At 31.8% G+C, this 15,569-nt stretch overlaps 1 protein-coding gene across 1 annotated transcript; it reads left to right on the forward strand.

The window, feature by feature from the left end:
* The first annotated feature begins 8,386 nt into the window (after nucleotides 1–8,386).
* LOC109178777 (pyrophosphate-energized vacuolar membrane proton pump) lies at nucleotides 8,387–13,653 on the forward strand. The gene is made up of 8 exons (XM_019328334.1): nucleotides 8,387–8,774; nucleotides 10,205–10,779; nucleotides 10,869–11,248; nucleotides 11,382–11,468; nucleotides 11,556–11,886; nucleotides 12,487–12,897; nucleotides 12,980–13,039; nucleotides 13,114–13,653. The coding sequence occupies exons 1-8, from the start codon at nucleotides 8,531–8,533 to the stop codon at nucleotides 13,318–13,320; spliced, it is 2,295 nt and encodes a 764-aa protein (XP_019183879.1). The 5' UTR covers nucleotides 8,387–8,530; the 3' UTR covers nucleotides 13,321–13,653.
* The last annotated feature ends 1,916 nt before the right edge of the window (nucleotides 13,654–15,569 follow it).

Raw genomic sequence — 15,569 nt, forward strand, 5'->3', positions numbered from 1 at the left:
TTTATTTATGGATTAAATGATTTTTTTTTTAATTATGAAGTCCGATAATTGACCCACGGTCCACAACATTTGCTTTCTTCATCCCTTCTCGCTTCTGCCATTTCTTTGAAACATTTGAGATGGAGAAAAATTATATGTAGAGGTTTGCATTAATTGCACTGTTCCAGATATTGAATAGGCTTTCATCGAAAATTTAATTAATATTGTAATCCCAAGAACCAACCACCATAAATAACAAAAGCATATCAAATAGACTTTCATTGTAAAGCCAGAGATTTAACTAATATTGCATCGTTTCATATTTTCTATTAATCGGGAATCGGAATCCTTAATCCTAATATCATAACATTTAATAACTCCATTAATTCAATAAATGTAATCTTTTGTTATGGGCGAGATAAAAAAAATAGCTATTTTATTTTTCAAATGTTGTGCTTCTTTTTTTTTTTTTTTTTAATATTAAAAGATGTTGTGACTATTTTATATTTATAGCTAGTAATAATAATAATGTTGGTAATTAATTGTAACATTAATTATTTCCCAACCATATAGCTTTATTATATGTAAGATTTAGGAAATTTCAATTTTAGTCATTTGACTATAGGGGTCTTGTTAATTTTAGTCCCTGACTTTGAAAAGTGTCAATTTAGTACTTTAACTATGCAATTTTTGTCAATTTTGGTCACTCCGATCAAATTGCCGGTCAAATTTCACCGAAAAATTTTAACAATTAAAATAATGAGGATATTTTGGTCGTTTCACACCTCTTTTCTTCTTCTCCGACGAGTTCATCCCTTTCTCTCCCATTTCCGGCGTTCTTTCTCCCTGTAAACCCCATCTTTAATATCATCAAGCCTCCTTTCCCCATCATCTTAGTTCATTGCATTCGCCGGAAACGGTAGAGGAAGGGATGGACTCGCCTGGGAAGAAGAAAAGAGACGTGAAACGACCAAAATATCCTCATTATTTTAATTATTAAAATTTTCCGGCAAAATTTGGTCGGCAATTTGGTCGGAGTGATCAAAATTGATAAAAATTGCATAATTAAGGTACTAAATTAACACTTTTCAAAGTCAGGGACTAAAATTAACAAGACCCCTATAGTCATATGACCAAAATTGAAATTTTCTCTAAAAAAAATTATATCAAACAACTATCATCAACTAACAGCTAATTTACCAAACATTTTTCTATAATTAACTAATGTTATTAATTAGTCATCCCCTTTAATTCAATCAGCTAACAACAATCAGCTAACAATCATTTACATAATCTATTTTTTAAAAATATTTTTTATTTTAGGACAAGTGACTTGGTAAGTCGTAATAATCATAATATGGGAAAATTAAATGTCATTTTCCATCTTTATACCTAATTCAGACAGAAAACTACTATTGCAACTATTTTCTTTATACGTTATAAAAATATAAAATAAAAAATAGTATTCGTCCCTATAACGTACACATTTATTATGAATATTAGTACATTTTTATGCGCGATGCGCAAAAAATAGGTGCCCAATATTAATACATTATATTAAAATTTTAAATTTATTTAAATTTTAGATATTTAAATTATTCTAAATAATAATAATAATAATAATAATAATATTATTATTATTATTATTATTATTATTATTATTATTATTATTATAATAATAATAATAATAATAATAATAATAATAATGTAAATCATTTTTATAAATTTGATATTTATATTTTATGCAATAATTAACATATAACTCAAATATATAATGTTTATATATTATTATTAATGAAGAAGATAAGAAAATATATGGTGAATGCATGTGCATGGTAATAATAGTGGAAAAGATAACGGAAGTTATAACGGTAGGGGTATGTTTGTCCAAAATATTTTAATGTACAACCTTTATAGCATAATGTACAAAAAACCTTAACGAAAAAAATGGACATAAATCAGGGGTATAACTTTCATTCACACATCTAAATGTCATTTTCCATCTTTATACCTAATTCAGACAGAAAACTACTATTGCAACTATGTTCTTTATACGTTATAAAAATATAAAATAAAAAATATTATTCGTCCCTATAACGTACACATTTATTATGAATATATTAATTTTGCATGCGCATTGTGCAATTGTGATATTACCCAATGCTTATTTTTAAATAAGTACTTTAAGTATATCAATGCAAGATTATATAGGAGATGTTTATGCATAGGTAATTGAATATTGAATTTGTTTATTTAAATCGATAATTCAAAGTATATATGAATACAAGATAATATAGGAGAGATTTAATTATAATTGTCACTAAAATAAATATATATTTACAACTTTATAAAAACGTTAGTATAAATACTTAGTGTAAGAATGATAGTGTAAATAATTAAATACTCACTCTCTCCGATCCCATTAAATTTCACAATCCTATGATCCTATGTCATTTTCTATCTTTAGACCTGATTCAGACAGAAAACTACTATTGCAACTATGTTTTTACGTCATAAAAATATGAAATTAAAATTAGTATTCGTTCCTACAACGTACACATTTATTATGAATACTAGTTTTACATGTGTATTGCACGAATAAGTTAATGTTCAATGTTTATAATTAAATAAGTATTTGAAAGTATATTAATGCAAGATTATATATAAAAAGTCCATACATTATATTTGTTTATTTAAATATGTAACTCAAAGTATATGAATACAAGATAATATAGGAGATTCATTATAATTGTCATTAAAATAAATGTTTGTAACTTTATAAAATCGATAGTCTAAAAACGGTAGTCTAAATAAATATTACTTTTGGTTTGAATTTTCCTAAGTATTCTTAATTCTCTTTTAAGTAGCATCGTCATTGTCTTCATCATCTTCACTATTTGTGCTCTTCGTTTTTGTTGGTACTTGGTAGTGTGTTATTTGCAATTGGGTTACTGTTAGTAGCATAGATGGCAACGTCATGTAATGAGATTATGGTATAGGAAGCTGTGGATTTTCCTTGTTGTGTATATGAATGAGATCTTAGTTGTACTATGAACTATTGATCTTGCAAGCGCCTGTTGATATTTTGCAGTGGTAATTTTTTTCCTACATGTTTCATGTGGAAGTATTGAATAAAATATTAATATTTATTATATTTGTATAAGTTTCTTGAATAGTACCTCTTGTTTTATTTTCATAACTTGTTTACTTGCTAATAACAATAATAACTCTGCAGGTAGTCCGAATAATGATGGTGCATGTGTGTTTGTGTTTTTTTTTTTCTAAAAAAAATTATTGAATTGATACTAACCTTGGAGTTAAATTCTTTTTCATTTTGTTCATAAATTATTTTTAAATAGTAATCAAGTATTTTTGTTGCGAAGGGTTCTAATATATTTAATGAATGCACATAAAAAATCAATGGATGAATCAACGGTACTAGTCCTTTTAGTTCAACCATTATTGTTGAATGAATTATTATGGATAAAGAAATTCATAATTTAAGCAATTTAGATGAATTAATAAAAATTTAATTTTTTTTAAATATAATGTAACCCAAAGATATTGGACGGTTGGTAAATATGATGTAACCCAAATGTCAAAACGCTAAAGAAAGTGTTTAGTTATTCAGTAGTTTTGAGCAACAATTTGTTTCAAACCACCAAAAATACAAACACGACAATTTACAACGTTTTCACTTAGCGTTTTGGAGATTGATTTTCCCAAAACACCCCTGTATTTAATTTTTTTTTTTTTAAAGCGTTTATTGTGGAACTGTTTTGACTCCTTGAATGACAAGAGCCACTTTAACTGGCTTAGTGATTGCCCATCCACGGATGGGCAAGCTTAATGTTTAAATTAGAGCATTGTGACTCCTTTTATAGGAGTCTCAGGCCTCCCATACTTGATAAATAAATATATAACATTATTTTTATTATAACTTTGATATTTAATTACAAGATAGTGTAAAAAGAAGACAATGAACAATGTAATGATTATAATTAATTAATTAATTTGAAGGTAAGAAATTTTTACATTGTAAAAAATAAAGACAATATAACTAATAAAATTATATATATTTTTTAATTTTTTTGATAACGAATACTTTTTTTTTTTGAATAAAGACATTGTAGACATCTAATTTTAAATTAAAAAATAAATATATATTATTTTTTGAATTGGACCGAATCAAGTTAGACTTTAATTTTTATTTTTGGACCAAATCGATTTGGTCTATAAAATAAACGGGTCAATGGCGAGCCAGACCGGACCTGCCCAAATAACTTTTACCAAGAATATCCCACTATCATCCCCAACCCAAATCTGTTTGTCCTCTCTTGCCTCCACAGGAAGGGGATACTCATAATCAAATTTGTATCTCTTTGAATTGATCAAATATGTCCCGGACAGCGCATCAACATCCCATTCCCTTGTATTATTTTTCATCATTCTTCCCAAAAAATTGAATCTCTAATTCCTAAGGCCCCTCACACTCCGATCTGATAGATAGAGTATCTGAGAAGATGTAAATCATTAATTTTCATCATATTGGTACGTGTTGTTACTAGTTCATTCTCTAGATATAGAAAAGCGTTGGACTCCACCATAGGGTTAACCGGGTGAAGATCAGAAGCCATCTACCTTTCCACATAGAAATGGACTTACCATCTCCCACTCACCAATATACACTATTTTAGAATGCCATATTGGCTACCTACTCCATTTGCCAAGCCCACCCTTAGCAAGGGCCCATTGCATGCTTGGGCCATATTGCTACCTGTTCCGTCTCATTACTTCTGTTTGTATGACGTATTTACTTTCATTTTATATATACTGTAGTTTTATTTCGTCACAATTACAGTTTCTTTTGACATTATACACTCAATATGTGATAATTGTTATTGAATTTTATTTCATACACATTGCAATTAATCTTATTACAAACCACTAAAGTATAATTCTAATTCAACTATGGTTTTATTGGACAATATACACTTAAATATGTGAAACTGTTGTTCAGTTTCATTTTATATACACTGTAGTTTCATTACAATACAACTAAAGTATCAGTTTGATATAACAACAGTTTCATTTGACAATATATACACTTAATATGTGAGACATGTTATTCAGTTTCATTTTATACATACCGTAGTTTCATTTCAACACAACTAAAGTATCATTTCAATTCAACTACAGTTTCATTTGACAATATACACTCAATATGTGAGACATGTTATTCAGTTTCATTTTATTCATACTGTAGTTTAATTTCAGCACAGCTAAAGTATCATTTCAATTCAATTACAATTTCATTTGATAATATATACACAATATGAGACATATTATTATATATACTAGATAATATTCATAGTAAAGAAGGAGCTTGCCCCCTTCATTACATAACGTAAACAAGATATTTATGTTAAACAAATACTGACTAATCAAACTCATTCCCCATAAACAATTTGATTTTTCAAATCTTTCGGGTAATAACGCCTTAACAACTTCACAACTTTAGTAGATGTCAAAGACTTTGTGGTCAAGCGGTATGAAATGACTCTTTCAAGTGGAAAGTCGTAAATTCGAGTATCAGTGAAAATGTTATTGACTCGTTCGACTTCATTAAATTAAAAAAGTACATATAAACAAATATTACATGTAACCAAAATATCATTCCATCATTACGTGTACATTATTGATTATTTGTACATTCTGAGCTCATAGTGATCAATTATGAAATGTTAAGTGTAACAAGGAGAATTGAACACAAAATTTCTTATTAAAAAAAAAAAAAGAATCTCGCACTTATTAGATTCCAATAATTATTTACTTACTTTTTTTTTTTTTTAATTCCAAGAAGGTTCTTTCACTTCTTTGAATGTGCGACACTAAAAAATTTCCCTCAACATGCTAATTAAGAAAGTGCAAAATGAGGAGAGTTCATGAATCATGGAGGATGTACGGGAATTCCATGCTCCACATGCTATTGGAGGATGTTTGGCAGGTCGGTCCTATTGTTTTACGGGCTGTTTGGTTGGATATAGTTTTGATATAGTTGAATTGTAATTTGTAGAGATCAAAATTACATTGTTTGATTGGAGATAATTGTAATTTCACCGAATTGCAATTCACTCCAAATGCTGAATTACAATTCCAAACTCCCCCCTAGAAATTGTAATTCAGTGTTAAATTAGAGATTGAAAAGACATTTTTGTCCTCGAAGGCATTATTATTATTATTATTATTATTATTATTATTATTATTATTATTAGTACATGAGATCGTTTCAGTCATTGTATCACTTATTCCCTTTCATTTCCTGTAATCTTATTTTGAATACCAAACACTGTAATTTGAATTCCTACTTTATTCCTACCTTATTCTTTTCTAACTGAATTACAATTCCTTTCCACCATAATTCATTCCTTCCAACCAAACAGTCTGTTTTAGGTATATGACATGACAAAAAAAAAGGTCCTATTTAAAGTTAACACGGTTATTATTAAGTGGATCATGGTCCACACATTAATATGTGGACCATGACGTCGAATTAAACTATATTATAATTAAAAAAGAGAAAATAGAGTCAGTAGCATTCAAAAAAAGAGAGAAAATTTCAATTTTGGTCATATAACTATGGGAGCTTTGTTAATTTCAGCATCTAACTTTCAAAAGTGTCAATTTAGTACCTTAACTATGCAATTTTTGTCAATTTTGGTCACTCTAGCCAAATTGTCGGCTAAATTTCGCCAAAAATTTTTAATAGTTAAAATAATGAGGGATTTTGGTCATTTCACACCTCTTTTCTTCTTATCCGACGAATCCATTTTTCCACCATTTTCGGTGGAGCAAGGTCCACATAGCATTGATATTTAAGTTTTAACAGGTTTTGTAGTTTCCCGTTTTATCATGTTTTAACACATATTTTAATTTTTTCTAAGTACAGAATCCATACTCTTAAGGTACAGAATTTAATAACACGAGACACAAAAACTCACAACACAAGACACATACACATGTTATATATTTACTTATTCTTAAATCTGATTTATGTATATAATATATGTCCTATATGCATATAATTTCATAATACAAGACATAAATTCGTAAAATAAGACACACAATATGTTGTATTACACAACTACTAATATATTTTAGGTACATAATCCATACACTTAAGGTACATACTTACATAATATGAGACACAAAAACGCATAACACAACACACACATACCACATATTTTATATTTACTTTAGTTCGGTACAAAATCAATATTCTTAAAGTACATAATTGCATAACATAAGACATATAACACGAGACACAAAAAAACATAGCATAAGACACAAAAGCACATGTTATATTACTTTATTTCAGGTATAGGATCCATACGCTTAAGGTATCAGAATTGCATAACATGAGACACAAAAATGCATAACAGAAAACACATACACATGCTTTACAGTGCAAAAAAAAAAAACATGTAACATAAATTAAATAATAAACAATCACCGTCAAAATTAAAATTCAAAACTATTTTGTTTAGGACGAGGATCCACAGTGCACTATAGACCCTCGTACAAAGTATAATGATTGCCTACCCTTGCCCCGGGTCTATGTTTGGGAATTCATACCATAAATTAACAATAATAAGGTGATCAGGGGAATAAAATAAAAATGAAATTGTATCATTATTTCCTACCTAATATATACGGAGCATGAGATTTTATTTAGAAGGTTCAAATATTAGAAATCACATGTTCCAACCTAATCAATTTTAGAGAATTTTTTTTTCAAAAAAAAAAAAAATTTTACACCAAATCAATATATGTTATAATTGTTTTAATTTATATTTGTTAGTTTTTAGAATTGGTCCGTGTAGCATTATATATTCAAAACTAAGTTACATATAACATGCTAACTAAGTATGTTACTCGATGATTATGGGTATTTAACCTGAGGGTATTAGAGTTTTCGGATGTTAGATAATTAATTAAAGGTCAAATAAAGATTAAGAATAGTTTGCACATTTAAACGCCATATTCGGAGTATTATTGAAAAATGTCAGTTAATGATGCTTGATTGAAATTATTTACCATTTAATTTTTTTTATAATATTAAGATTAGAGTTAATATGTAAAATTTACTCTGTATATATTTAGAAACTACATTAAAATATCATTAAATATAAAAATTAGAAAAAAATACTAATGAAAATATAAAAAGAAAAAAAATAGATTTGACTGATGAATAATAAGTAGAATAGATAAAATGGGACAAACAGAATATATTTTAAAAAATAAATTGACTAACAAATACTCCGTAATAAACAGTAATCTAAAATTTTGGGATAAATAGAATATTTATCCAGAAATAAATCTACCAGTGAGCAGCCACAGCACAGCCGACAACCTAGTGGTATAAATAGCACAGCACTCGCAAGTAGTCGATCTTCCGCAGCAAATCGCCGAACTTGATTTGCTTCTTCTCTCTGTGTACTGCGCACATTTCTCATTTCTCTCTCTCACGCCCATATCCGCCGTCCCAGAGATGAGTGGAGTGACAATTCTGCCAGATCTCGCCACCGAGATCCTGATCCCGGTGTGCGCCGTCATCGGCATCGCCTTCGCTCTCCTCCAGTGGGTCCTCGTCTCCAAGGTCAAGCTCTCCCCGGACAATTCCGCCCCAACTGCCAAAAACGGCTTCTCCGAGTCGCTTATTGAGGAGGAGGAAGGCATCAATGACCACAGCGTCGTTCACAAGTGCGCCGACATCCAAAACGCCATCTCCGAAGGTATAAACCTTAATATTCGTGCATATACTTGTTTGATTTGTGTTGTCGGTTTGGATTTGAGATGGTTCTTGCGTAGTTTGAGCTGAACTAAGCTACATTTGCCGCATATGAATGTAAATTTCTGGTGCGTATATATACTTATGTTCTCAAGTAGCTTTGTGTTGTATATGAAGTTTTCTTTTCCCTCTATCTTGACTGTGAAGCAAAGGAAGGGGGAAGGAAGCTATCTTTACACTCTGATCTGGTTTTTTAAGGAACAAGTATGTTAAATTGTTGTTTTATTTGGTTACTTTTAATAAGTTAACTTTTTGACATCTAATGAAATTATGTGGACTTGTTTGCACCCCTAAGATCTTGCTCCTCCTTCGTTTAATGTAGGTTGCTTTGGCTGGTTAATTATATTATGGCTTCCTTTTATCTCGTGGTTATGGAAGCTTAGGCTTTAGATTTTGGCCTCTAATTATTGTATATATCATTTATTCATTTTTGTGATTTTAACATAAACATGGCTCTGTTCTTGATTAATCAATACCAATACTTACTGACCTAAAGGTGTTTTCATAATAATTAAGAAAAAGTAAAAAATGTCTCCAATTACAGTAATCATGTGTTTTCACACCATTGGTGCTGTCAACAACTTTTACGCAATTAGGTTCACACTGAAAATTATACTCTTGTTTAATCAATTCCAATAGTGTCTGACCTAAAGGTGCTTTCATAATTAAGAAATAGTAAAAAATATCTCCAACTGTAATAATAATAATATGCTTTTTTCACCCCCTTGTGCTGTCAACCACTTTTTGGGTGATTAGGTTCACACTTAAAATTCTACTTTGAGAAGCCGTGCCAACTGCCACATTGTATTACTCCTATTTTATTATTCTTATTCTTTGTAATTTCCAAAGTTGGTGCCCCACATACATATTTTAATAAGTTGATACCTATATCACTGCCTTACTTCATGCCAATTTACAAGTCAAAATGTTGAACTAGTTACTTGTAGGTCTGTAACCACTTTGGTGATTGAAATTTGAATTGAATAAAAACTGATGAAACAGGTGATAAGAATATTATCTAACAAGTCAACATTCAAAAAAATTACGTCTCAGTTAATTTATTTCCAACAATTTTGCTTTTAACTTTTAATCTGTTACACCAATCTCCACTGGTAATATTATCTGTTTATAATGAACTTGGAATGGCTCCCTTAATAAGGGTATTTAGCTTCAATGTGAACTGTTGTTGAAGAGGTATACCCTGTTATTCAATTATGGAATTTGTATATACTTTTCGATTTTTGATTGATCTTTCTCATTTTGGTTATTTATTTGTATTTCTACAGTATCGCTTTTCCTTTGTGCGATTTACTTGCAAAATATATTGATGGTTTTGCACTTATTGGGCTAAAATGGAATTTTTTGATGTAACAGGTGCAACTTCATTCCTTTTCACGGAATACCAGTATGTTGGTGTATTCATGGTAGCCTTTGCCATTTTGATCTTTGTTTTCCTTGGCTCGGTTGAGAGTTTCAGCACAAAGAGCCGGGCATGTACATATGACAGCTCCAAAATGTGCAAGCCCGCTCTTGCCACTGCTGTCTTCAGCACCATATCTTTCTTGCTCGGTGCTGTTACTTCAGTAGTGTCTGGATTTCTTGGAATGAAAATCGCAACTTATGCAAATGCCAGGACTACCCTGGAGGCTAGAAAGGGCGTTGGGAAGGCTTTCATCACAGCGTTTAGATCGGGTGCTGTGATGGGTTTCCTTCTTGCTGCTAATGGTCTTTTGGTGTTGTACATTGCTATCAATCTCTTCAAGTTGTACTATGGTGATGATTGGGAAGGCTTGTTCGAGGCTATAACAGGTTATGGTCTTGGTGGATCTTCTATGGCCCTCTTCGGCAGAGTTGGTGGCGGTATATATACAAAAGCTGCAGATGTCGGAGCTGATCTTGTGGGTAAGGTTGAGAGAAACATCCCCGAGGATGATCCTAGGAATCCAGCGGTACGATTGCTGTCTCAGCTATAATGTTGGCACACTCGAAACTCGAAACTTTTTTTGTTATTGTTTTTTAACTTCTAAATGTATGCCAGGTGATTGCTGACAATGTTGGTGATAATGTCGGAGATATTGCTGGCATGGGATCAGACTTGTTCGGTTCATATGCGGAATCATCTTGTGCTGCCCTTGTTGTCGCTTCAATATCTTCCTTCGGGGTCAACCATGAGTTCACTGCTATGCTATATCCTCTCCTCGTTAGTTCTATGGGTATCCTTGTTTGTCTGCTCACCACCCTATTTGCGACCGATTTCTTTGAAGTCAAGGCAGTAAAAGAAATCGAGCCAGCATTGAAGAAGCAACTCATAATCTCCACGGCTCTGATGACGGTTGGCATTGCTGTTGTTACCTGGATTGCCCTTCCGTCTTCCTTCACCATTTTCAACTTTGGAGTTCAAAAAGCAGTAAAGAGCTGGTGAGCCTACTGCTACTGTTCATGTGATACTTTTTTAACGATTTTTTCTTAATAAGCACTGCAGAAAATTGCTATCTTTCTATCTTCGAAAGGAAAATTATAGAGTTATGGTGTCACTATTGTGCACTTGCAGGCAGTTGTTCTTGTGTGTTGGTGTTGGCTTGTGGGCTGGACTTATTATCGGGTTTGTCACCGAGTATTACACTAGCAATGCTTACAGGTAAGCTATTTTCATAGCTGTTCGGTTTTGCTTGTGTAAGCTTGTAGTGCTCGTAGGTAGTAACTCTCGTCCGATTATTATTTTCAGCCCGGTGCAAGATGTTGCTGATTCGTGCCGCACTGGAGCTGCTACCAATGTTATTTTTGGCCTTGCTTTGGGTTACAAATCAGTTATAATTCCCATTTTTGCCATAGCGATCAGCATCTTTGTCAGCTTCAGCTTTGCGGCGATGTATGGCATTGCGGTTGCTGCCCTTGGAATGCTGAGCACTATTGCTACTGGTTTGGCTATTGATGCGTATGGTCCCATCAGTGACAATGCTGGAGGAATTGCGGAGATGGCCGGCATGAGCCACAGAATCCGTGAGAGAACCGATGCCCTTGATGCTGCTGGAAACACCACGGCAGCTATTGGAAAGGTGAACTGTTTTTGCATTACAGCCCCAGTAGGGTCTCCTACATTAGCGTTTCACATATAGACAGCTAATTTAGATGATCTTCCGGAAAGTTAACAGCTTTCTGGAATTGGTTGTCTATTTTAGTGATAGAACCCTATTTTGATTAGCATGATTAAGAATTGTTAAGAGTCCTTATTAGGCTATGGGTTAAACTAGTTAATTGATGGGAGCAATCTTTTTGTATGGTTTGGCACTTTGGCCTGCGTAGTCTGATTGAGTGACCTTGGCCCAATCTTAGATTATAATATGGTATTGGTGATGTCCAAGCTAGCCTGCTTGTTCGGTCCACTTTGGTGGCGTCTAGAGCTTTCGTTTCAGATTTCAAGTGGTCTAACCGGTTAGATTCAAAATAGTCCGGTCCTCCATTTGAGGGGGAGGAGTCTTAAGAGTCCTTGTAAGGCCATGGGATATACTAGTTAACTGACTGGATTCAGTCTTTTAGTATGGTTTGGCTCATGTGCATTATAGACCAATTGAATGACCTTGGCTCAATCTTATATTATAAATTATAATAATAACAAGAATCAAATGTAAACAACCTGTTGATGTCTTTGTTTTCAGGGTTTTGCCATCGGATCTGCTGCCCTGGTGTCTCTCGCCTTGTTTGGTGCATTTGTGAGCCGGGCCGGAATTTCAACCGTTGATGTCCTGACACCTAAAGTTTTTATTGGTTTGCTCGTCGGTGCAATGCTTCCTTACTGGTTCTCTGCTATGACAATGAAGAGTGTCGGTAAGGCTGCTCTTAAGATGGTTGAGGAAGTGCGCAGGCAATTCAATACCATCCCCGGCCTCATGGAAGGCACAGCCAAGCCCGACTATGCCACCTGCGTTAAGATCTCCACTGATGCCTCTATCAAGGAGATGATCCCACCCGGTGCTCTTGTCATGCTCACTCCCCTCATTGTCGGGATCTTCTTTGGCGTGGAAACCTTGTCTGGTGTCCTTGCTGGATCCCTCGTCTCTGGTGTACAGGTAATGTTTTAAAGAATCCTTAACAGATACAATTAATACTCTAGAATACCTGCGTTAACACATTGTCTTTGGGTTTGTGTAGATTGCTATATCTGCATCCAACACTGGTGGTGCCTGGGATAACGCCAAGAAGTATATCGAGGTAAACTGAACTAAACTAACCGTTTATGTTACGGTTCAGTTATAATATAGCATTTCTAACGAGTGGATACACAGGCTGGGGCTTCCGAGCACGCAAGAACTCTTGGTCCAAAAGGATCTGACCCGCACAAGGCTGCTGTGATAGGCGACACTGTGGGTGACCCTCTCAAGGACACATCTGGGCCGTCGTTGAACATTCTTATCAAGCTCATGGCTGTCGAGTCGCTTGTTTTTGCTCCTTTCTTTGCTGCCCATGGCGGTCTGCTCTTCAAGATCTTTTAGAAAACATTCTAACTTGTCATCAAAAGTTGCTGAAATTAGTAAAAGTTGAGGTTTGCTCAGAAATTTTCACCTATTCTGGGAGGAGATGACTTTGCGGCGGCGCTGCTGATCGTGAAATATTTGGAATAGTTGGGAGATCCTTTTACATGTATCGTTTTCCGGCCAACATTTTCTTTTTGGGACCATTATGTTAAGAAATTTTGTTGGAATCGGTAACTTTTATGGATCTGTGTTAAATTGACCGGTTGAACTGTTTACATTTCTTTTTGCACAATATGATTGGGTTTAGTGCCAACGTGCCTAATATTGGTTTAATATATTCTAAATTCAGTATTTGCCAATTTGAATTCTTGTTTTGGGTGTAATACGTCTCTTGTTGGCTAAAAAAATTTACATTTGAAATTTTAAATATAGTTATCTTTTACGTGAAAAAGTGTTTTGATATAAATTAAAAAACTTCAAAATTTATAATCTTTATCATCTTCTTCTTCTTTATAAAAATTATCAATCAGCTAATGTTATCAACTAGTTATATTCTCTAATTAACTTAATCAGCTAACAGTTATTTATCAAACAAGCTTATAACATCAGTTGATTGAAAATGTGTATAGTAAAATTAGCTGTTAGTTGATAACTGTTTGGTATAATTATTTTTTTCCCAAAAAGCTAATTGAAAAAGTTGTTTTGAGTAGATTTTTAAATTTTAGCATTTTAAAGTTACAAAAAGTTAATTAATCAAACACTATTTTTTAACCAAGTCAAACAATTAATAATGATCAAATAAGTCAAAATTGATTGATAGACTAACATTTTATCAAACCGGGCTAAAATCAAATGTATAATAGTTATGTTTAGATTGGGATGAATCTATATATATCATCTCTTACTTTTTTTTTTTTTTTTTTTTTTTTTTTTGTTGGCAAAAATATAATCTCTTACTTTATTCACCTCTATTTGTCTATTTTAATCCCTACCACAACTTCAATTATGTAACTTATTTAATAAAGATTAGAGAGACCCCAATGATTTGGTTATTATTATTACTAGTAATTTACCCGCGCGATGCACGGAAAAAAAATTATGTTATTATAAATAAAAATAAAAATAAAAAAATTAAAATATTTTAAATTATTTAATATAATAATATTTTTGAGTTTTCATTAGTCAAGTATTTATTATTTTTATAGAATACAAAATTACAATTAAAATTAAAATTAAAATTAAAATTTTGTATGGTTAATATAATCTCTAATTATGTGCATATTCAAATAAACTTATAGAGATAATTTACATAATTACATTGATTTATTCTTAATTGTATTTCATCTATATTATAATTTTCACAATACAAATAATAACTAAGATAATTACATTTGGAAAGCAAATTTTAAATTTTGTATGTGTAAATTTAAACTCTAATTGAACACATTTTTTATATGATTATATAATATATAGCTATTTTATTTTTCAAAAGTATATTTTTTATATGATTATATAATATATAGCTATTTTATTTTTTAAATGTTGTGCTTTTTTTTTTTTAATAATAATAAAGGATGTTGTGGCATTAATTGTAACATTAATTATTTCCCAAACCATATAGCTTTATTATATAAAGGATAAAGGATTATTATTATTATTATTATTATTATTATTATTATTATTATTATTATTATTTTAATGCAGTCTTACCATGTTAATTTTGTAAACGTATAACTTTTTTATTTAATCAATAAAAGTCAAAATGATCGACCACCTTGACGAAGTAGACAGAGGTTATGGCTTTCTTTTCTTTTTATTTTATCTTTTTTGAACAAAAACTCACACCCCTGGCAGTAAAACACAATTCCTCTTGAGTCTTGTTAGGCCTCTATTGTCCTTTTTATATTGATGGAGTCTCATATTCCTAAACCATGTGTAGTATATTTGTGTGTATTATGTCCGCGTACTGTATGTATGTGTTCCAGAATACAAACATTCATTGTGCGACGATTCCTGACTGCTCTGTTCGTGTTTCTTCCAACGAATGAACCGTCTCCGATGCTGCTAGCTACCGTCTCTTTTCGGCTAGTAGTACCAAATTCTCTTTCTATGGTGCATCATTTTGTTTCTATCAAGTTAACCTCACAGAATTTTCTCTCCTGGCACATGCAACTTGTTCTGTTTCTTCTCTGAGTATTCCCCCTCTTTGTGTGTGTGTGTATGTGTGTGTATATATATATATATATATAGGTATTTTATTCACTGGT

The sequence above is a fragment of the Ipomoea nil genome, unplaced genomic scaffold (assembly GCF_001879475.1).
Source record: "Ipomoea nil cultivar Tokyo-kokei standard unplaced genomic scaffold, Asagao_1.1 scaffold0869, whole genome shotgun sequence".
Lineage (NCBI taxonomy): Eukaryota > Viridiplantae > Streptophyta > Magnoliopsida > Solanales > Convolvulaceae > Ipomoea > Ipomoea nil.

Excerpts from the sequence above, each read along its gene's own strand:
- LOC109178777 (XM_019328334.1), top strand. The coding sequence starts at position 8,531 with ATGAGTGGAGTGACAATTCTGCCAGATCTCGCCACCGAGATCCTGATC. Across the intron at positions 8,775-10,204 it reads CCAAAACGCCATCTCCGAAG|GTGCAACTTCATTCCTTTTC; the intron begins GTATAAACCTTA and ends TTGATGTAACAG. Across the intron at positions 10,780-10,868 it reads ATGATCCTAGGAATCCAGCG|GTGATTGCTGACAATGTTGG; the intron begins GTACGATTGCTG and ends AATGTATGCCAG.